The 23,801-nt window shown below is 37.4% G+C and overlaps 1 protein-coding gene across 1 annotated transcript in view; it reads right to left on the bottom strand.

Moving 5' to 3' along the window:
• Positions 1-13,808: 13,808 nt before the first annotated feature.
• Aqr (aquarius intron-binding spliceosomal factor) overlaps positions 13,809-23,801 on the bottom strand; it is a 105,899-nt gene continuing 95,906 nt past the window's right edge. The window contains exons 34-35 of the mRNA XM_047539593.1: positions 23,682-23,795; positions 13,809-20,935 (exon numbers count right to left, since the gene is read on the bottom strand). Of these exons, the coding sequence (XP_047395549.1) occupies positions 20,627-20,935; positions 23,682-23,795 (423 nt within the window). The 3' untranslated portion in view covers positions 13,809-20,626. The remainder of the gene's footprint in view (positions 20,936-23,681; positions 23,796-23,801) is intronic.

Genomic DNA, 23,801 nt, shown 5'->3' with positions numbered 1-23,801 from the left:
ATACATAATGGGGTGGGAGAGGAGGGAAGGTGTAAGGGAAGAGTGGAGGAACTTTGTATTGTGCAGAGGGAACTGAGTGGAGTGGAGGGGCATGCAGATGGGAAAGATGGTGGAATGAGGCTGACATCATTACTCTACGTACATATAGGATTACATGAATGGTCTGACTCTACATCATGTACAACCAGAGAAATGAAAAGTTGTACTCCATATGTGTACAATGAGTCAAAATGCATTCTGCTGTCATGTACAACCAAATAGAACAAACAATTTAAAAAAAGAAAGAAAGAAACAGAAGATGGCTATTTCCTTATTTCCTGTGCTTAGTCTGCTCTGTGTACCAGAATCAACAATGGAGTATGTCTCAGTTCATTCAGGCTACTATAATGAAATGCCTTAAACTGGGTAATTTAGAAATAATAGAAATTTATTTCTCACTGCTCTGGAGGCTGGGAAGTTCCCAATCAAGGTGACACTAGATTTAGTATCTGGTGAGGACTTACTCTGCTTTATATATGGTGCCTCTTGCTGCACCCGCACACGGCAGAAGGGGCTCACATTTTAACCTATTCTAAAAGGTCATTAATCACATTTATGAGGGCACAACCTTCATGACCTAATCACTTCCTAAAGGCCGCACCTCTTAATACTATTTCTGGGGATTAAGTTTCAACATGTGAATATTGGGGGCACACCAACATTTAGAAAACAGCAGTGAGGGACTACCCAGATATTCACACAGAAGTATGCTTTAAAGGGTTATTTGAAACAAACTTGATGATAATGGCAACCCACATTCTACTGTACTTTAAAGGGAATAGAGAAAATTTTGGCATCAGTTTTATGTTCTGCTCAATAAGAGGCTATTGGTCATCCTTCATCAGTGTGGACAAGGAATAGCACTGGTCTCACCTTTGTGGTATAAACCGTCACTCTCATTTCTACTTTCACAGGCATGACCTTTTCTTTGAGTGCCATAGTTTCAATTTCGCCCTCCCAGCAGGCATTTATTTAAAGACTACCTTCAAGCCCTGAGTTAACCTGAACACTTCTGCAACTTCCCATCTCTAATAGGGGTGCTGACTCTTGTCTTGTTTTGTAGCTGAAGATAGCCTTCATTCGATTTTCCTTGGAAAAGACATAGAAAGGGTTTAGTATCTGTTTTTTTAATAAAAGTCTCTTGCTGTGTCTGAAGATGCTTCTGTGTAACACCTTGCAGTTTCTTCCAGTCAACAATAACACAAAACTTCTATTTATTTACTTTCAAAACTGTGAATTACCCTATAAGCACTACAAAGTGATCAAAAGCTATGAGAAGAACCAGATTGTTTTATCCTTTCTTAAAAAGATGGTGATTACAGTAGTCTACAATACTAATCTACAAATGGCATTTATTTGACTCCCTAGATATGGAAATGAATGAATGAATAAAAAAATTAAATGCCCAGGGGAAGCTAAGAGACCCAAGTAAAAATTTCTCATCTTTAAGATTTGAAATGCCCATCACTGCATTCAGAAAAGTGAGAGTTTGGGGCTTACTAAATGCTATGATTTGAATGTCCCCTCCAAAACTCATATTAAAATTGAATCCCCATTGTGAGTTAGTTAGAGGTAAGATCAGGTCTGACTTTAAAAAGTGATCAGGTTCTGTCCTCAAGAGGCTTCTGTCCTCATGAATGGGTTGATACAATCATGGATGGGTTAATGGATTAACCATCTGGATTAATGGGTTATCTTGAGGGTGGGTCTACTATAAAAGTTAACTTGTATATGTCTCTTGTATGAGCCTTCCTACCATGTGATGCCCTGTGCTGTTTACACTCTAAAGTTCTCACCAGCATGAAGCCCTTATATTCTTGGACTTCCCAGTCCCCAAACTGTAAGATATAAATTAGTTTTCATTATAGACTACCCATCTTAGAAAATAGACTAAGACACTAGGTAATGATTGATGCTGACCCTGGGCAAGGTATAAAGTTGCAGGACAGCTGGCATTCTCAGATGCTCTGAACAAGTGGGCATGTGATTGGTAAATTGCCTCTGCTGAGTTAAGTGGGGCAGCTTCCTAGACCTGAGAAAAAAATACAGATGGAAACAACCTGGGTCCCCACACCAAACAGGTAACCATAGCTCAGGAGCTTTCTAACAGCTCTCTCCACATGTGAAGGTTTCTATCAATATGGGTGCTCCTTTTTCTCCAAGGACAAATTTTGGTTGTTTTAGTGACAAAGTTCTTCATTCAAAGCTTCAGGAAGGATTTAACCAGAAGCTCAGGACTGGAATGGCCCTTAAAGGTCTGGTGAAGTCAAGGCTGCTAGAATTTAGACTTTATGCTTCATGATTTCTCAGTCTAGAATGCCACTGGGTACCTTCTCTATAATAACAGATGAAGAGGAAGAAAACATTTCATTGGAACAAGTTGGAGTGGGAAGGGGAAGAGAGGGGAGAAATGGTACCATGTCCCATTGAGGATTGGAGAGTCTTAGGTTTTGGAGGAGAAAATAGACCAGTGGGGTCAAGGGGAGTGGGACTGATCTGGGAGGGCAGTGAAGCTCAAGACCTAGGACCCTGAGAGGTTGACTCAAAGCAGAAAGGGATAGGAGGCGGCCCCTGTGTGGATGCTGCCTGAGCTCCCCTCTTGGCCGGAGACAGTCACAGATGAGCAGTGAGTCAGCACCAGGCAGTCATTCATCCTTTTTGGAAGCCAAGTCTCTAGTCATTTCTAAAAAAAAAAAAAAAAAAAAAAAAAATTAAAAATTAAAAATATCAAGGAGGAACTAGATTTTTTTTCTTCAGAACTCACGTGAGTGAACCCTTTATGTGTTTTACCAATAAAAGCAGCGACATTTTAATCGCACCTTAGGTTTAGGGAGTGAATGCTACTATAATACATTTTGTGCATCAGTGTTGCTGCTGCCAGTGGTGCCAAAGGACAGATGCAACTTGTCCAGCAGTGACATGTGAGGATCTGTCAGTGCACTACCATCCACTAAAAATACATTTCCAGAAGCCAAGTGAGGGCTTTCACTCACCTCAGAGGCCAGACTGGGCCAGCTCACCCTCTGCATGTATCTCAGTAATAGACAAACATGGATGCTGTGTCACATATTGTCTCAGAAGTTCCCTCTCCCCACCCCCTGGGTCTCTTATTTCGTGGTGGCATAGAACTGCACATACCAGTCACCACCCTCTCTTGTCCCTAGGCCCAGAATCCTACTTCAGAGGAACACCTCCATGTGTTAGAGCAGGCCCTACACTCAAAGATCCCTAGCACTGGTCTGCTAAACCAACGTGCATCAAAAGCAAAGGATTTAGATGTCAGGACTGAGAAGGAACATTCTGGTCAGATCTTTTAGCATATTTCAAACCACACAGAACAGGTCAAAGAATAGTACCTATTTATTATTCTATTATTCTATTTGATGGAAGGGTGTAATACATGGCAAGGGCTCCCTAAACATTTTTGGCTAAATAAATGATTCCTGGAACTTTTCTGATTAGCAAACCAAGTCATATGCTTTTTTCATTGTAAGGTGATTTCTAACCTGCTTGAAATAGGAAAACTACTCTAGGAATTCAACCTAATGTGGAGACAGAAGCATCCATAAGCAACTAATTATAGGACAATGATGCCATTCAGATGATGATGATCATGGTAATGGTGGCTACTATTTATTGAGTTTCCATTGTGAGTCTGGCAGCATACTGGTCAATTCCCATATTTGTACATTACAGCAATCCTTCAAAGAAGGTATATGTTATAGTCTGGATCTGAAGTGTCCCCCAAGGGCTCATGTATTAAAACCTTAGTTGCCAGTTTGTGACACTACTGGGAGGTGGTAACGCCTTTAGGGGATGATGCCTAGTAGAAGGTTAGGTCACTGGGATTGTGTCCTGGAAAGGAATACTGGAACCACAGCTCCTTCCTCTTTATTCCTCAGCCACCATGAGGTAAGCAGGTCTCCTCTGCCATGCGCTCCCTTCCATGTTGTACTATGCCAACATGAGTTCAAAGAGATGGGGTCTAGTACCATGGACTGAAACCTGTGAAACTGAGTCAAAATAAACTTTTCTTTAAGTTGGTTATCTTAGGAATTTGGCCCAGTGAACCAATACAGTATCATTATCCTTGTTATACAGAGGAGGAAACTAAAGCAAGTGGTTTAAGTCAATCAGATAGCTAGTGGGAGAGCTGCTTTAGTATCCTGTAATTTAGGCCTGATACTAAAACATGGTGGCAGGGAGCCTGGGAGAGGTGTCAGTGGAGGGCACAGCTGAAGAGGGAGTGATTTCATAAGGAAAGGAGGTGAGGGAATTATCCTAGAGCAGAAGAGGTGGACCTTGAAGAATCGGAAGTTTGATGGGTCTGTGAGAAAGTGCTTTTAGCAAAAGAAGCCATATGAATAACCATATGGAAACATGCTGTATTCAGGAAACAGGTGAACTAGCAAGCTGGCTCAGTGTGGTGTAGCACAAAGCATGAGATGTGGCTACTCTCATCTGGCTCCATCCCTATAAGTTGAGTCATGTGTCCCAGCGCTAGTACAACCATACTTCATTCACAGGCTCCAGTGTGTAGGATGCTGCTTTACCCCACTTGGCAGTACGTTTCCAATCTGTTCTCGCTCTCTACAATGCCTGATCCTATGCCACCTGATATTTAATATGGTCCTGTGATGACACAGCCCTGGTCTCAATCCCTAATCATCACTGATTTCCCCGACTTCCTGTAGTTCAAAACAATCAACCTGTCCAACCTTGTTCAAGACCAAGGACAGTCTTGATGTGCTAAGTTTTGCAGCCCCAGAAACAGGCATGGGCTTTACTTTCTATCTAGGTTCTTAACTAGGAATACACAGATGGATGGGCTCCATGGAATCATAAACCATTAGAATTCTAGGCAAAGTATTGTAATTAAAGTGTTTTCAGAGCTAGGGATTGAACCCAAACCCTTGTAAATGTTAGGCAAGCACTCTACCGCTGAGCACATTACAGAATTTTTAAAGGAAAATGAAGCCTTCATTAAACACAGGGAAATATGGCTTTCCTAAAAGATAAAAAATTATAGAAATGCTGTGCTGTATATATAGTCACTAGCTACACGTAGTGATTTAAATCAACTAAAATTAAATACAATTTAAAATTCAGTCTCTCAGTCTCCACTAGCCACATTTAAAGTGTGTGTGTGGACTTTGGGCAGCACAGATTGAAGAACATTTCCATTTTTGCAGAAAGCTCTCCTGGATACCAGTGCTGGCGTGTGTAATGGGAAGCCTTTGAGCATGTTCAAGAGGGGAATGACATGGCCAGATATGCCACACGAAAGGGAAAGTGAAGGACAGATTTGGGGAGGGATATGCTTTTGAGGCAGGCAGACCAGCTGAGAGGAGTTAATCTGTGCAGTTATTGAGGAAATGAAGAGGAAGTCACAATTTTGAGCCGTTTCAGAGCACTCAGGGAAGGAATGGACTACAGCATAGAGGCAGTAAAAGAAGTCAAAAGCAATCCTAACAGCTCACATTTGAACAGTAGAAAATGTCAAATGTCCTATCTCCCTCTTCTTCTACTGTCCCTTTCACTCATCTTGAACACCCTGGGCCAGTCCTGGGCAGGGTTCCTTCACAGCTGCTGGCTCTGCCTGGAACACTCTTCCTCTAGGTATCCAAATGGCTCCCTCCCTCACCTCCTCCAAGTGCATGCTCACTGGGGCCTTCCCTCAGCAGCTCTGGTCAGTAGGAGATGAGGACAGTGAATATTGCTAAAGCAGGTGCTAGGGAGACAACAATGTGCCACTCTGCAAGTGCTGAGTTTACCAGGGACCGAGTCATGGATGAGCAGGAATGTGTGGCATCAAAAAAGGGCAGATTGACTGGCTAAACTGCTCTGTCAACCCTCTATCTTCAAATCTTCTCCTGGGAAATGTCCTGATGAACTTATGAGCACTAGGTCCTAAGACAGAAGTTCAGGTAACATGTTAGTCAACCCGAGTGATTTTCATTTTAATGTGAGGAAGGGTCCCAAGCCATCACACTGAATCTTAATGGTGGATCTGTATGTATCAATGACACATCAGTTGAGAAAACACTTCCCTACACTTCCTCCTCAGAGGTGGCTTTCTGATCTTATGAGCTGACTAAAGCAATTCAAAAGGCATTCAGCCTAGGGTAAACAGGAAAATTCTTTGTGACTAACTTTCCATTACTCTGAAGATTTAAGTAGATCAGACGTCTCATCCCCTCACCCTCTGAGGATCTTGGTAATCACAGTTACTGTATAATGTGAAAATTTCCAAATAGAACTAAACTCAGGTCTATAAATACACATGATTAAGTCTTCAAATATAGCTCTGCTTTCTTTTCATGGGGGCTATTTCTGTGTGGTGATTGCCTGGCTGATATGCAATTTCAGAATACAAATGGCTTTTCTCCATAACTAATGAGAAACTTGGCAGGGCGCTGCACACCCAGGCACTCTCAGTGGAGGCTGTTTAACAGTGGTGAGTGCTGTTCTTCTGAATTATATAAGCGGAGCTGACAAGAGGAAGCAGTATAACTCTACATCCTGCTAGATGACATAGCGTTTGTTTGGTTTTTCTTCTGGTGCTAGAGGATTACTATTCTTGTAATAAACAATAAAATGATCGTGAGCACATATCCCTATTTTACCCTAAACTCTGCTACAGTGCAAATTAGGAATGAGTGCCAAAGGAGATATATCTGACCCCGAATACATAAGTAAATTTTTAAAATTTAAATAAGATGATGTAAATAAATTTATAAGCATGGTGACTAAACCAACGAGCAAGCAAATCCCTGAAGTAGAACCCAAAGGTGTGATGAGCAAAATACTGACCAGCATTTGTCATCTCCATCCTCTAGAGAGGAGTAGGGTTAGGATTAGAAAGGGTTAGAATCACATGGTATTCTCAACGCATAAAACAACTCTGCTAATATCATCACAGACAACAGAACCCAACTCTGAGTCAGGCCTAAGACCAGGTTTTATAAATATAAAAAGCAGTTTAGAGAAGATCGGAGTTTTGTGTCCAAGTTCAAATCACAGTTGTCTCACTTATTGATCTGGTGACTTTAGACAAGTAAGGGGGATTGTGAATACCTGTATCTTGGAATAACTGAAAAGATCAAATGTGATAAACCATGTTAAAAAAAAAAACACAGCATTTTGCATATAGTCAATACCAAATGGGTGGGGGACATACTTAATATTTATCTGGAAGTCTGTCTTCCGTGCCAATTGACTTCTGAGCTGCTGCTCTGGCTCCATGGTTCATCAGAACCTGGGACTGTGTTTGTCAATGCAAGTGCTCAGCTCCACCAGCAGAAGGGTGACCTGAAGCTGCAGACCAAGGGCTAGACCTGGGGTCTTATTTTCAGGACTGGTTGTAGAACAGAGAAAGTCTCTGCAGATAGGTTCTAGGGTTTGAAAAGAAGAACCAAGTGTTACCCAGAAAAGGCAGGGCTTAACCACATTGATTGTTAAGGGCATTCTGCAGAGACTTACAGGTCCCTAACGGAAATGAGACATTACAAAAGTAGGCACAATAAAGCATCAAATGTGGTTCAGCTTAGCCACGATAGACTAGCCTGACCCACATGCTCACCAAGATGAACTCAAACATGCAGAATGTAACTAAGAAAAAAATCTTCTGGAAATCACCAGAAAGATACCAAGATAAGTGAAACTTGAGAGAAGGGAAGCTTCTTGGGGTGATTGGTTAGGATCTCCACTTTTCGCACAATACTTTACCTGTAAGGGCTGTTAGAAAGTCTTGGTGTAGGAAAACCACCCAAGAAATGAGAAACTTTAGGGAATCTGATAGGCCTTGCAAGATTAAAGTTTAAGTTTGAAGCTGCCAAGGCAATTAAGACTTGTATCAAGATGCCAGAGAAAAGGGATGCAAAGTCATGAGTACAACACGAGAAGCAGTTTCTTCAAGTTATTTGCTAATTAAGTTGTAGAAGACAAGAAGAGGCTTAAAAACCAGAGAGTAAGAAGGTAAAGCAGAATTTTGGGTAGTTTCATAATGTTATGGAGACAACCGAGTACAGAACTTGCCAAGAAGGACAATTCCAAAAAATATCCCACGCCTTACACTGGGACCTCTATAAGACTACATTTTAGGAATGAGCGGTCAGAGCTAGAGTGACACTCTCTAAGACAGCAAAGCAGCCCAAGGGCAGCACAGGCCTAGCTAGAATGAGGCAGCCTGCCTTTGGCTGCTTGCTAGAGAAGGCTGATCCTCTCTGGAGGGAGAACCCATCATTCAGAACCTGTGCATTATTTCAAATACGATGTCAGGCATTCATTAAAGAAGTGCCAGACACAGCAAGAATCTGGACTGAAATTAAAAACCAGAAAACAGAAACAGTGACAGGTGATCCAGCATTAGACACACAAAAATACTTGATTAACGGGTTTCAAGATGAGAAGATGGTGAGTTTCATCAGAGCTGGGATTTGCTAAACAAATAATAGAATGAAAATTATGGAGATGAATAGTACTACGACCAGAATTAGAGCTTGATAGATGAACTTAACAGCAAATAGAGCAGAACTGAGAGGGAATAATTGTACTGAAAGTTAGGTAAATAGAAAATATCCAGACTGTACCAAGGCACTGCTGAGGCAAACTGATAAAAGTCAAAGGTAGAGATAAAAGTTTTGAAAAGCAGCCAAAGAAAAGAAATACTATTTTCAAAGGAACAATAAAAGACTGATAGATAACTTTCCCAAAGACACAGGCACAGACAATAAAATAACATTTTTTAAAAAATGCTCAAAGAAATTGACAATCTACAATTCTACACACAGAGACTCAAAAGTGAAAGAAAGACATCTCCACACAAACAAAAACAGAATTTGTCAGCAGTACACTTGCACTACAGGAAATAGTAAAAAGAGTCATAAAGAAAATTACCCCAGACAGAAGCACAAAAAATGAAGGAAGGAGTCAAGAGCAATGGAAGGGGTAAATAGATGGGTAAATCTAAATGATCATTAAGCTATAAACAATAGCAATGCTTTAATTAGTAGAAAAATTTCAAAAATTTACATAGAGGCTGGGGAGACAGCTCAGTTGGTAGAGTGCTGGCCTTGCAAGCACAAGGCCCTGGGTTCAATCCCCAGCACCACAAAAATAAATAAATAAATAAATTTTTAAAAATAAATTTAAAAAATTTATATAGAAGTAAAATTTATAAAAACAATAACAAGGTGCTATTTAGTATTTCAGTTGGTGTTATAAGGCCCAGGCATCATCTGGGAAGTGGAAGAGCTTTTAATTCTTATAGCCTGCAGTAAGTTCATAATGCCCGTAGCAATCTTCAGCACAACTGGAAAAAGAATGTATTACTAATGAAAAAATACAGTAGGGAAAGTAGAATAATAAAAAATACTTTATACCTCTAAAGGCAAAAAGATGAGAAAAAGGAATATAAAACAGAGCAACAAAATGGTTAAGATACACCAGTCAGATAATCAGCAATTATATACAATTAAAGTGATCTACTCTAATTAAAAGGCATTGTTGGTCTAATTACATGGCATTGCTTACAAAAGAAAAACCTTAGTATATAGACACAGAATGCTGAGCAAGAGAATGAGATAAGCTATGCCATAACAAATCTAATCAAATAAAACTAGGGTACTTATATTAATGTACAACAAGGCAGATTTTGAGGCAAGAAGTGTTGCTAGAGTTAAGAATGGATGTTTCCTAAAGATAAAAAGTCCATCTACCAGGAAGGAATCGTAATTATGAATGTGTACATATGCAATTACAGTTTCCAAATACAACAAGCAAAAATCCCTGACACAATGACAAAGAGAAATGGCAAGCTCACAACTACAGAGCACCCCTTCAGGCTCTGTGGGGTGTGCCAACGACACATGGCTGCTTTTCACTCAGGCCTTTTCTCTAGAGGGTTGAGTTTGCAGTAAAAAACCTTGAGGATGAGGTACTATCTCCCTGTGGGATGAAGAGCAGGCTTGTTTGCTGCTTGCTATGAAAGTGGGGGATTCCCCAATGTTTCTCACAATCCACTGAGCACACAGGCATCCATCTGGGCCCTCTGCGTTACCACTGTGGGACTTGGGAAGCAAGAGGATCTGACGCAAACACACACACCAATGCTCATGCTGCTAACTGTGCTTTGCTTATCACCCAAGAGTCTTATGCTTTCTGCCAGAAATGTGCAACTTATTAGCATAAGTAGGGTAAAACCAAATGCCACGTCCGATAATATGTAGCTTATAATAGAAAATTCCTAAATACAAGGATATAGAAATTGAGAGTTTAAAAAGAGGAAAAGAAAGCTGCTGTAGCTATATTGATATAAGATAAGTAGATTTTATGGCAAGAAGCATACCTCAAGTAAAAGAGGTGCAGTATTAAAGCCCATCCATTAGGAAAGTAGAATAATTCTGTTTCTATGCTTTTATATAACAGACTCAAAATACACAAAATTTGATAGAATTACACTGGGTGCAGTGGTGCACACCTGTAATCCCAGCTGGTTTGGGAGGCTGAGGCAGGAGGATCTTGAGTTCAAAGTCAGCCTCAGAAGCAGCGAGGTGCTAAGCAACTCAGTGAGACCCTGTCTCTGAATAAAATACAAAATAGGGCTGGGGATGTGGCTCAGTGGTTGAGTGCTCTTGAGTTCAATCCCTGGTACCACAGCCCTTCCAAAATTGGATAGAATTAAAAGAATAAACAAACCTATAATCATAAGTGTGCTTTAAAAAAAAAAAAAAATCTCTAGTATCCGACAAAACAAGGATTAAAAAAAATAACGAGAAATGATATAAGGGATTTGAACAAAATGATTAACACAAAAACACAACAGAATACTACAAAACACACAATCTTTTCACATGTACTTAGAACACATACCATAGAAGTTGTGATAAATTTCAAGGGATTAGCATCACATACAGTATGTTCTCTAACCTTAGTGGAAGGAAGCTAGAAATTAATAACAAAATGCCTAAATGCTTAGAAATTGAGTAATGTACTCCTTAAAAGGTGAGGTGTTTGAAATGAAATTCATGTAACACATAATAAACCCCTTAAGAGTGAGCAATAACATAAAAGCAACCATTTTAAAGTGAATAATTCAGTGGCTTTATTGCATTCTCAATGTTGTGTAACTATTACTTTTATAAAGTTCCAAAATTTCAATGAAAATGACAAAATGTGGGTTAAAATAAAATCGCAATGGAAATTAGGAAATATTTTGAACTGAATGCTGTGAAGATATGATATAGGATGTGTGAATAATAGCTAAAGTTATGCACAAAGATACTGTTACTTTTCAAATATAAATTTTTGAAATATAAAATTTGAAAATTTAGCTGAAATGGACAAGTTCTTAGAAAAATGTAACTGACTAAAACCAACAAAGGAAACAGAATAGTTCTAAACTATTACATAAATTGAATATAGTTCAAATCTTCCAAGAATCTTGTCTTATATGAATTGTTTCGAGCACTTAAAAAGAAGATAATAACAAATTTACAGATACTTTTCTAGTGAAAAGAAAAGGAGAAAATACATCTGAATTAAATTTGAGGTCAGCTTAATCTTGACAACCTGACAATAAAATAATAATTATTACTTAGTAGTAATAACAGAAGTAACAATTATTTAATAATTGACTTTAGTATTAATATAACAATATGTATTAATCATTATAATTATAAATTACTCAATTATAATTAATAATTATTGTTATAGGTCACTCTCAAAACAAAAATGCAAGAATCCTAAAAATATTAGCAAACATTATTTTTAGATTAGGAATGTAAATCTGCTTTAATAAATATAAAACCAATGCTGTTCATGAAGTAGTAATCCATCATCCCACTATAATCAACTAGAATACTAGACAAAATATATGAAGCAACTATTTTTAGACACTGAACAACAGGAAACAGGTCTTGTCATTGAGTGAAAGGGAATAAGCAAGGTGAGCCCTGTAACTGTCCTGGTTTTTTGCCTGAAAGCAATTTCCAATCAGCAGCATAGTAAAGAACTCAAGTGAAGGCTAGCCTTTTCCCCAAAATTCAGGGATTGAAGCTTGAGGAGGGCAACCTGGACAGAATTTGTGAGGCTAAGTAACTGAAAAGAGAGTATTATACCAGAAGAGCTTTGGAAATCTGAAGAGGCACCCTCTCAAGTCTTGGTTGATGCATGGGATGAAACTCCATGACGTCAAGCAGGGAATACCTGCTAGTCTGATAAGCTACACATTCTCAGAGTTCACACAAGAAGAGGAAATATTTACATTTAAACTACCCTCAATAGAGACACTTCCTTGAAGACCTGGGGCATCCAATAGGGATCACTGATGGGTCACAACCTAGGTATAGAGCTAAGCTATTCCTACAGTCAATGCACTCTATGCCTGCATAAAAAACTTAAAAACAATCATCAAAAACAACAAAAACCCACAAGTAACTACCTGCCAAAACAAACTTCAACATTCTTTAAAGGAAGAAAACAAAATCCAAATATTCAACAACATGGCATTTGTAATGTTCAGTATTCGAATAAAAATTACTAAACATGGGAAGAATGGCACTTTAAGGCTTTAAATAGGAGAAAAAAATGAATAGAAAAATGAATTAATGTAATTCATGATTAATAGCAAAAGAGAAACACATGATTATCACATGATGGGTACAGACTTAAAAACACTTAGTAAACTAGGAATAGAAAGAAACTTAAAATTTGATAAAGACATTTTTATAGATATTAATGACAAATGCCTAAAAATATTCAACAAAAAACTGTAACAGATGCTTCACTCAATGATAAAACATTGAAATCTTTGTCTCCAAGATTGGGGAGAAACAAACGTACTTGTTCTGATCATCTTGATTCAACACTAGAGGCTCACAGATCAATAAGGTTGAAAAGTAAATGAAAGGCATAAGACAGAAGAAGTATAAAGATTAAAGAGGATAAAATAACTTTCATTATAATAATTAAAATAATCTACAAGCTATATGAAATCATAAATTTAACAAAAGCACTATACACCAACTCAACATATAAAAATGTTGTATTTCTGTATGCTGACAACAACCAATTAGAAATATAATTAAATGAATCATTTATAATAGCAAAAACAAATGAACTACTTAGAGGTACCATATTCCTAGATAGTAAAGATGCCAATTACTATAGATTCAATGTAGTCCAATAAATATCCCAGCAGGGTCTGTGTGTGTGTGTGTGTGTGTGTGTGTGTGTGTGTGTGTGTGATTAAGAAGATGATCCTAAAATTCCACAAGGACTAACAAAGCCAATAATTTTTTTGGGGGGCGGGCAGGGGAGTACTGGGGATTGAACTCAGGGGCACTCAACCATTAAGCCACACCCCCAGCTCTATTTTGTATTTTATTTAGAGACAGGTTCTCAATGAGTTGCTTAGTGCCTCACTTTTGCTGAGGCTGGCTTTGAACTCATGATCCTCCTGTCTCAGGAGGGATTACTACTAGAACAAAAGATACAAACCTTCCTAAATAGCAAACGCACACACATATATAGACATATCAATGCAAATATATAATATGAAAACTTTTAAAAGAACTATTTAAAAGAAAACAATAGGACCATAAATAAATACATCTATTTTAAATATAAGGAATCTAAACCCAAGATTAAAAAAAAATTAATTTTGGGGGTACTGGGGTTTGAACTCAGAGTGCTTTACCACTGAGCCACATCCCGGTCATTTTTTTTTTTTTTTTTTTTTTTAAATTTTGAGACAGAGTCTCCCTAAGTTGCTTAGGTCCTTGCTAAGTTGCTAAGGCTGGCCTCAAACTTGCAATCCTCTTGCCTCAGCATCTTGAGCTGCTGGTATTACAGGTTCAAGCATTTTTTTAAAAAAAGATTTTCAAATAAATCACAAAGCAAATCCAATTCTACATTGTACACAAGAAATATATCTAAACCAAAATGATTATCATAAAGGGTAAAAATAAAAGGATAGGCAAATACAAATAAACTTAAACATAAAAATATTAACCTTGCTTTAATCAGAGAAATGCAACTTAAAATGACATTAAAATGATTCTTCACTTATAATGGCAAGATGTTCCAAAGTTTTATAATACACATTACCAGGATGGCTATTTTGAGCAAACTACCAAGCAGTCTTACACTTTGCTGTGGGAGTGCAGATGGATACACTTTTGTGAAGGACAAGCAACATATATTAAAATTATAAGTACTCATAACCTTTGACCCAGTTATTCCACTTGCAGGGATTTTCTTTGAAATACACTCAGACTATAAAGTAATATAAAGTTATTCTTTGTAGCTGGCCAGCATAAAATATAAATATCAGAAATATAAATAAAATATATCCAAAATGATTTAAATGTCTCCTATTAGGAAATAGCTAAATAAAATGATAAATAAATAAAATGACTCCTTCATTTTAGTTTAGGAATCCTCAGAGCTGACACCTCCAATCTGTTCTGAGAACTCTGTGTTTGGTGTCAGGGACCTTTGTATTCATGTGACCTGCATCTGACATTTCAGAATAGCTGGGTGAAGAGATGGTACTCCCTCTAATTGTTAGTTCAAGATAAGAACCAATAATTTCACTTCCTATGCCCACTATTAATAGTAGTATGGCAAGTTAAGATCAATTAGATTACTGAAGTATCAATGAAAATTGACATTCATGACTTTTTCCCTAAGATAGGATTGTATTTCAGTAGAGGACATATCCTCTGCTTGCTCACATGAGCCCATTCTTTTAATGAGTTCAACTAGATCAAGATATGCAATGGCAGTCTCGGAAAACTTATTTCTGTAATTTTGTAGGAGTATATTGCTTCGAATTGTTTTACAAATAAACTTATACCCTTGGGGACTTTTAACTCACATGGATGTTCTTTTCAATTCTCAAATATACCAGTGCTGGGTTTGTGATAGGAGGAGTTAACTGGAAGACTGAACCAGTTGGTGTATTAATGGTAAAGTACAGATTTTAATGAAACCTATCTGTCCCCTTAATAGACATCACATATTTTAAGAGTATTGCTATTTAACCTGTTCTTTCATTGTTTAAAATACAAAATGGCTTCTGGATAATTAACTATAGAGTTTTGGAGGAACAGAGTATCCCTACTAAAGTCCTTTCCCATTATGAGGCATCATACATTTTTTAAACCAAAACAAATACTAATTTGGCTTTCTACTAAAAGTCATTGGAGCATTCTTTCTACAGACCTCTTATTTCCTATCCTTATTTTGGTAACCTAGCCTCTTCTCTGGTATGTTAACCCTGACAGGAATTCTTAGTAGGTTCATTTTACTCATGGGGAAAGCCTAAGTGTTGCTTCTTCTACTTCAGTGTGTCTCAAGGAAGTTCAAAGAACAGTATGGTAAGCAAATCTGCCTGGTTCTAGTCCCAGTTCAATCAACTGTGGTAGCCTAGCAATTCACCCTTGGTGTTATCTATAAACCAATGGGTTGCTTCTGGCTCAGGTGCCTGGCACATAGTAGGTACTTAACAGACTGCAAACACAAGAATTAGAAATGCAAAGACATCTTGCAACATTTCGTTATACCAAATTCAAAACACTACCAGTGAAAAGTAGTCAAAAAAGCAAAATGAAATGCCAACTAAGTAGGTCTACTCCTCTTCTACTGCTATTTTGTGGCAGTCAGAGGAAACCAGCACACTGGAAGGTGCTACTCAAAGTCAAGGGTATCAAGACTATAGTTAACAGGGCACTTTCAGTCCAGTTTGTGAAACCAGAAGAAAAAGTCAACCAAACAAACATGGCCAAAATGAACCAATGAACTAAAGCAGATATTGTTTTATACTCACCAATTCCCATTCAGAGCTATAAACTTTTTAAAAAATGTTAGTAACTCAGCTTGTCAAAAGAACTTTTTATATTAAAACAGGCATTTCTCAGAGAGTTATCTTTGAGGTTCTTCAACTTAAATTGCAACATGAGGTATAAATTGAAAATACAATGTGAAGTCACAGAGGGGAAGGGAATTGTGGGGACAGTCATTTATGGATATCAAGCAAAAGAGAATTCAACCTGCTGATGCAAGGTAACTATGTGGGTTCTCAGTGTTTAACACTCTGATGAAAGGAAATTGTATTCATTTTTATATTTGCCTTGATTTTCTTCCATTATTTCTGGCTCACTCCTACTATGTGAAATAATTCATTTCTTTCTCAGAATTTAAACTTTAAAAACAAAAAACCAGAAACAAAGAATGGAGAACATAAGACATACTGGAAATAGAAACTCTTACTGTATGATAGGAAATGAGAAGAAAAGCTTGGTGTGAAATTCTGGAGTCTCAAAACAGAGAAAGCTCAGTGACCTTTTCTTAGGAGGCTCACATGAAGGAATGTCATGTTACATTGATCAAACTTATTAACTTGCCATTTCAGGATGTTGGTATTAATGCCACATGACACTCAACAAATTACACTATAATATGACATTTTATACAAATCACTCACCTCTAGTTTTTGTTCAACTATGTCACTTCAGCCTCTAGTTACTTAGAGAAAAAAAATATTTGGGGTTTATTTTTTCAGGGTGAGTCCAAGTTGTAAAGATATCAGTTCCTAAGCTATGTTCTGAGGAAATAGTTACATAAGGTGTTTTAATTAAAAAAAAAAAATTCTATGTTCTAAAGTTTGAGAAGTGATACATAAGCTATACACGATTCTTTTCAGCAGGACTTCTTAGAACCTTTACTTGGCTAAGTGAGATTCTGCAAATGGAGAACACAATTATTCATTTTGTTTCCCAAAAATAATTGACCAAGGAAATTGCTTTTTTCAGAGTATTTTTCAAAAGCAGTATTTTCTGAAATATGCTGAAAGATAATGGGATCAGAAATCTTTGTATGTAAGTGAAAAAGCTTACCAGCCACAGCAATTTGTGTAACCTAAAGGGAGAAGGCCAAGAGAATAAGATTGGAATAATGTCAGCAGTAACCAGGCTGTATTCTGAGCCACACTCCAATGGGTTGAGCTAGGGTTCGTTCCTACAAAGAAAAACCTGAGCATCAAAAGCTTCTAGATCCCATTTAATTAAAGCTTTTCTGGGGCACTAAAGAGTACCAGTGGGTAAAGGAAAAACCGTCTCCCATATCTTCATTTACCACCTTGGCTTAGAACAGTTCCAGTTCCACCATTCATAAACATCTATTAACACGATTGCCTAATAATTACAAAGGCTAATGGCTAAGTGTTTTCTTACAGAAGGCACTGCTTATTTTTTGCAGCTCTTCTGGCTCCTACAAAAGGATTGTTTTTAAAAAAAAATCTATTGTATCTTATCTTAATTGAAGAAACAGCTCTGAAAATACCATTTGAATGACTGAAAAATAAGAAAATAGCACACTCCTGGCACAAAGTCAAGCAAATCCAACAACATAAATGATTTAAGGCTGGGGCAATACACGATTCATACATGATAGACATTCACAACTGATAGACATGATTAGTTCCATGCAGTTAAGACACATATCAGAAGCATGATGGGACCTAGTGACTATCCTTCTGGTCACAATGTTCTGTGAGAATTTTAATTTTAGCAGAGACCACCCTCAATGTTATAATAGACTGATTCAGAAGTCTCTAACCAGAAGACCTGATTTTGATAGATCCTCAAGGTCCATTGCTACCATGTCCCCTTCATTGTCTTCTATGCTCTCTGGATAGGGACACAGGTAGGTGCTCAACTTAAAGGATTAGGTGACAATTTACTACATTGTCTCAAGGTTTTGGAGAAAAATGAGAAGACAGGGACTGTTATTTCCTGAGTGGCTAGGAGTTGAATCTTTTCATAAACATTATTCTATAAAACAAACTAACAAATCCAAACAGATTTCTTCCCTGTTTTTATAAAGAAAACTGGGACTTACAGAAGTTATAAAGTTATAAAACTTGTCTAAGGTCAAATCAAAGGCTGATAAACAAATTAGGTAAAATTTGAGCCAGGTCAGGGTGAGTCCAAAGTTTGCTTTACAATATCATTCTATTTCCTGATCATAAAAGCTTCATTTTTAATAGAAGCACAAATGATCCACTTACGCAGTTTCTTTTTAGTATCTAGCAAAACATCTCAACTTTTATCATCACACCAACTTCAAGAGTCCTGATAATGTTTAGATCTTCTCATTCATTTGCCTAAATCAATGGAGTTATTTATTCTCAGCTGCTGGTAATTAACTTTCTTAACTCAGCATTTTGTGGGGAAAAAAGTCTCAATACTTGAATTGCTTCATTTCATGCTCATTCTCTTAGCATGCATCTTTTTGGTCTCCTTTTAAAAATAGAATCCCAAATCATGACATATTCAAATATGAAAAACAGGATGGAGAGCAGTGGGAACACTAATCTGCAAGAGTAGATGACTCTAGTACCTGTCTGTAAAATCTCAGGTTAAATAAAAAACTCTTGAATTGGTAAAGCCATCACTCTTGATTTAAAATATAAATAAAATACTGCTTTAGGAGTATGGACTTAATTTTACCTTATGCCCCCATTTGTCAGCCTCTCCATTCTGTTTCCTCATTATTTTAAAAAGAATCTCTAAAATTCCTTAAAAATTCCATGATTCTCTGCAACCCTCTGGCCTTTCTGGTGATTGAACAATTTAATTGCACTGCCCTCACCCATTTTTTAATTCCTTTGATAAAAGGTTTATCCATCTTCCACATACGTTTGCTTTTTAAATTGTGGTAGAAAAATCAAGCAGCAAAGAAAAAAGAATGATCATCCAGTTAGACAGAGATTTTCTAAGTTAGACTTGGAAAACAGTTTGAGAAAGCTGCCCAGCAGTTTGCTTATTTTGGCTGCAGGTATCATAATTCATATCCTCTAAAGGGTAGAGAGAAAAATCAATCTTTTCCAGGAAAGACTGTAATACGGCAAAGCTTCTTTCCATCTTGCTTAGCCTGATACCATATATTCACAAATGAAAATAATTCTGGGAGTGCTATTCCTCATACAGATGCCCACAACACCTGCTTTCAAATTCTTATATCAGAGAAATTACATAACAGACTGGTTTGATCCTTACTCTGATAACAAACAGACCAGGGATTCCTAGTAGTTTCCTTCACATTTTACTCCTTTCATATCTTTTCACTTCCCCCTCCTCAGTTAACATTTACACAGTGTTCTAATGCAGTTAGACACACTGTAAGGTGAAAGTGTGAATCATATCCACCACAGCCTGGTAGAATTAAGCAAACATTAGTGACTCAAAAATACAATTGACTGAATTTTGTGGGTTTAATTTCCTTATGAATTAACCATCTCTTCAAACTGCCAGGATCAGGGGTACAATTCTTATTCTTTCCTCAAAAGTTTCTTGGATGTGGTTAATTCCATAGGTAGATGTGCTTTGGGAAAATCCTCTCCTCAGTCAGCCTAGCGGATGATCAAGATGGGAAGAAGAGAACAAGTGGGCAATGTCTCCTACCCCTACAAATACACATCCATCTCTTCTATTGTGCTCTGACCATCCCATACAGTCCTTATAGGCAGAGGTCACTAGTCAGAAAACACACCAATCTCAGTACAGTGCTTCTCAAACCACAAAATACAAATGAATCAGCTGAGGACTTTGTTGCAATACAAATTTAGATTTAATGGATCTGGAGTAGGGCCCACACCTCTACATTTCTAATAAACTTCAAATAGGAAAGTACTCATACCTCTGCCCTTCCAAACTAGGTACACTGTAGACCTGAAGGTGTCCTTGTGGATAGTTATTCACAAAAACTAAACAGCACAAAACTGAACTCTGCACATCCACAAAGAAAATGAAATGGCACAAAACAGAACTCTGCACTGGAGGCTTCCACCCTGCACAATAGCTGAATTACTGCCCAGAGTCTGGGTCCTGCTTCCTGCCCAGAGTTTTCCTGTTCAGTTGAGTGACAAATCCTATTTCAGCCTCACCAGCCTTATCTGATGCCACTCTCCCAACAACCCAAACACTATCAGCCTATCTAAGCTTGAGATTCTGAATGACCAGGTCTGAGGTGGACCCTAAGAATAAACAACACTATAGGTGATTCTGATACATTCTGAGATTCTGGGGAAGGAAATCTCTTTGACAGACTGCAGAAATCTTTATGGAATGTCTTTAAAGAAAGAACAAAAGGTAAATCAAAGGTGATGGAACTTGAGTATGCATGACAGAAGAAACCATTTCCTCCCTAATTGGGACATTTGCTCAAGGGCACTTATAGTTAATTACAGTGTATTTTGTTCTTTTCTCTAGAGCTTGCTAAAAATGTGAAGTATGTCTTATACACTCTAGAGGAAATCATATTAAGGTAGATACATTATAGATACACTCAGTGATCAAATATAAAAGAAACAGTTATTTGCCCTTCTGTTTAAGTAAATGAAACCAAACTGTTTACATACATTTAATTTTTAAAAAAAAATACATTGGACAACCAGTTAACAAAAATAAGAACTGAACATTAATTAGTGCCATTGAAATAGCTGAAGCAAATGTAAGGTACCAAAAGTAACTTTGCTTCGACTTTACGACTGAAATGTCCTCTCTAAAAAAAGCTAGTTTGACTAGTTGGTCTCTGCTGGGGCAGATGTGGCATCCTGAGGGGTGACAGCCTCAGAAGCAATAACCTCACATGAAGCAGTGAGTGCTTCTGGATTGGAATCAGCTCCTGTCTGACTGGCAGTGGTCTCAGTCTGATTGGGGGTGGTGTCAGACTGAGGTGCCAGGGTCTCTTGACTACAGCTGTCATCAGGTGGACTTGGTATGTCATCAGCTTGAATAAGCATGGCTTCTTCTTCTGCTTCCAATTCTGTTTCTTGATTTTGAACTTCTTCACCTTCTTCCACCATCGCAGGTGGTAGTTGTAAGAAAGTCTAATAAAAAAAGACAACCCCAGTAAGTTGAAATGAAGAAACAAAACAAACAAACAAAAAAATAATGAAACCCCACTGTGGTCTATAACATCACCTTCCTAATTAGATAACTGTTGAGTTCTCCAAACACTGCTGGTCATTTTATATTATGGATACTAAGACCTGTGATAACAATGGCTGAGGTTCTACTAATACCAAGGCATATGATGTCACGCGCTATACTAAATCCTCAAGGACTAAATGCCACACCACTCAAGAAAGGACCAACTTCAATGAAGAACTCTGAGAGAGGTACAGTGGAGGGTAGCCTTGAAACAAGGCCACAGGAGTAGGGGAGGAGCAGGAAGGGCACAAGACTTCTGTCTCATTCAACTAGAAAACTGGAGCATTTATAAATGCTCAGCCTTTTGCACATCCCAGCAGTCTGGAGTTAACGCATAGCTTCTCTCCTCATGGACTCTGTTTACCTTGTTGGAAATTATGAAACAGCAAAAAACTAACAAAATATGTGTAAGGTTTATATACTGAAAACTACAAACTCTGTGAGAGCATTCAAAGAAGATCTATATAAACAGAGAGATATACATGATATTCATGGAAAGGAAGACTAAGATTTTAAGATGTTAATCTCTCCAATTGACCCTAAACAATTCTACTCCTCAAACATACTATTTAAAAATTGCAGCATGCAGGTGTGGTGGTACGCGCTTGTAATCCCAGGGACTCAGGAGGCTGAGGCAGGAGGATCACAAGTTCAAGGACAGCCCAGCAACTTAGCAAGGCCCTAAGCAACTTAGCGAGACCCTGTCTCAAAATTTAAAAATGATAAAAAGCTGGAGATGTGGTGCAGTAGTTAAGTGCCCTGGATTTAATTCCAAGCACAAAAATTAATAAATAAGTAAAAACTACAGCCTGAAGAAATCAACCAGATGGCTTTAAATCTGAAAAGCAAAGACACTACAAAATAGTTTTGAAAAAGAACAAAACTTAAGTACTCATGTTGACTAATTTCAAAATTTACTATAAAGTTATCATAATTAAGGTAATGTAATGGCAAAAAGGACAGACACACAAAACAATATAGTAGAATGGAGAGCCCAGAAATAGAGTCACGCATATGGTCAACTGATTTTTCTGAGTACTAGTATGACATGCAATTCAACAGAGAAAAGAATAGTCTGTTTAGGAAATGATGCTAAAACAACTAAATACCCACACGCAAATGAATAACACTCATCACTACCTGAAACCATAACAAAAAAGGGGCTCGAAACGTATCATACCTGTATCAAACCTAAAATTATACAACTGCTAGAAGAACAGGACACATGTGAATTATAGGAGAAAAATTCCATACACTGAACACCAAAATTTAGAAGTGTTCTTTCAAAGATACTTAAAAAAAGAAAAAAACAAATCACAGAGTAGAAGGGTATTTGTGTATTTGTGTGTGTGTGTGTGTGTGTGTGTGTGTGTGTGTGTGTGTAGTTCTGGTGATTGAACCCAGGGACGTTCTACCAGTGGGCTACATTCCCAGCTCTTTTTATATTTTATTTTGAGACAAGGTCTCACTAAGTCGCCTGGTGTGGCCTCCAACTTGCCATCCTCCTGCCTTAGCCTCCTGAGTCTGGTATGTCAGGCATGTGCCACTGCACCTGGCTAGGAGGAAATAATTGTAAAACACCCATCTACTTAAGGACTTATCACCAAAATACATAAACACCTCTCCAATCTCAACATACTTAACATACAACCTACTAAAAAAATGAGCCAGAGATCTGAATAGACACATTCCCAAAGACATAGAGATGGCAAATCACTACATAAGACACTTTTTATTAGGATAATAAAACATTTAAAAACACACTGAAATTACTATATACCTACATATCAGAATTGCTAAAATAAAAAAGACATACTCCATAAAGTATAGGTGAGGATGTTGATCAAGTATAGGTGACTCTCAAAGCTGGAGAGTGTAAAGTGGTACTGTTTTTCACTTTGAAAAACAGGGTGGTGGTGTCTTAAGTTAAACATATACTTAACATATTATCCAGCAATTCCACTTCTAGATATTTACCTAAGAAAAAGTGCAAGGACTTCTACAAGAATGCTTATAGTAGCTTTATTTGTAAAAGTCCAAACTAAACAACCCAAATGCTCATCAATAAGTGAATGGGCAAACTGCTGTAAACCCACACAAAGGAATGGACTATTGATATATTCAACAGGAATACAAATGAAATACAAAATAATTATGCTGAGTAACAGTAGTAAAAAAAAAAAAAAAAAAAAAATATATATATATATATATATATATATATATATATTGTTTGATTCCATTTATATAAATGCCTAGAAAATGGAGACTAATCTATAATGGCAGAAAGCAGATCCTTGGTGGCCTAGAGAAGGTGTAAAGGGGACTGATGAAGGATAATGAGGGATTAAAGTGGCTCAAGAGACTTTGGGAGGATAATGGATGTTCATTATCTTGATTGTGATGATGGCTTGATAGGTATATACATATGTCACAATATTTTGAATTGTACATTTTAAATACATACTTTATTGTATGCCAAATGTTATGTACATAAAGTGTTTTAAAAACATGAATGCTACATGAATAACAACAATCTACTTTGGTTGGTTCCTCACAAGAAATAAGGTACTTCAAAGATTCATTCAGCAAGAGAAGATTCTTTCTATAACAAGGAACATAAGAATCAATTTTAAGAAAACTTACCTGATGATAATGATGTGTGGTCTGTATCAAATGCATGTACATGTTGTAAACAAAGTTTGCCATCTGGGGCATATTTTTTATTATCTGTACTTCATGAGATGGTCTTTCTCCATTCTAGAA

Source organism: Sciurus carolinensis, chromosome 2, assembly GCF_902686445.1.
Source record: "Sciurus carolinensis chromosome 2, mSciCar1.2, whole genome shotgun sequence".
NCBI classification, from domain to species: Eukaryota; Metazoa; Chordata; class Mammalia; order Rodentia; family Sciuridae; genus Sciurus; species Sciurus carolinensis.
The sequence above is the reverse complement of the archived record's forward strand: the minus strand, read 5'-3'. Positions and strand labels throughout refer to the sequence as shown.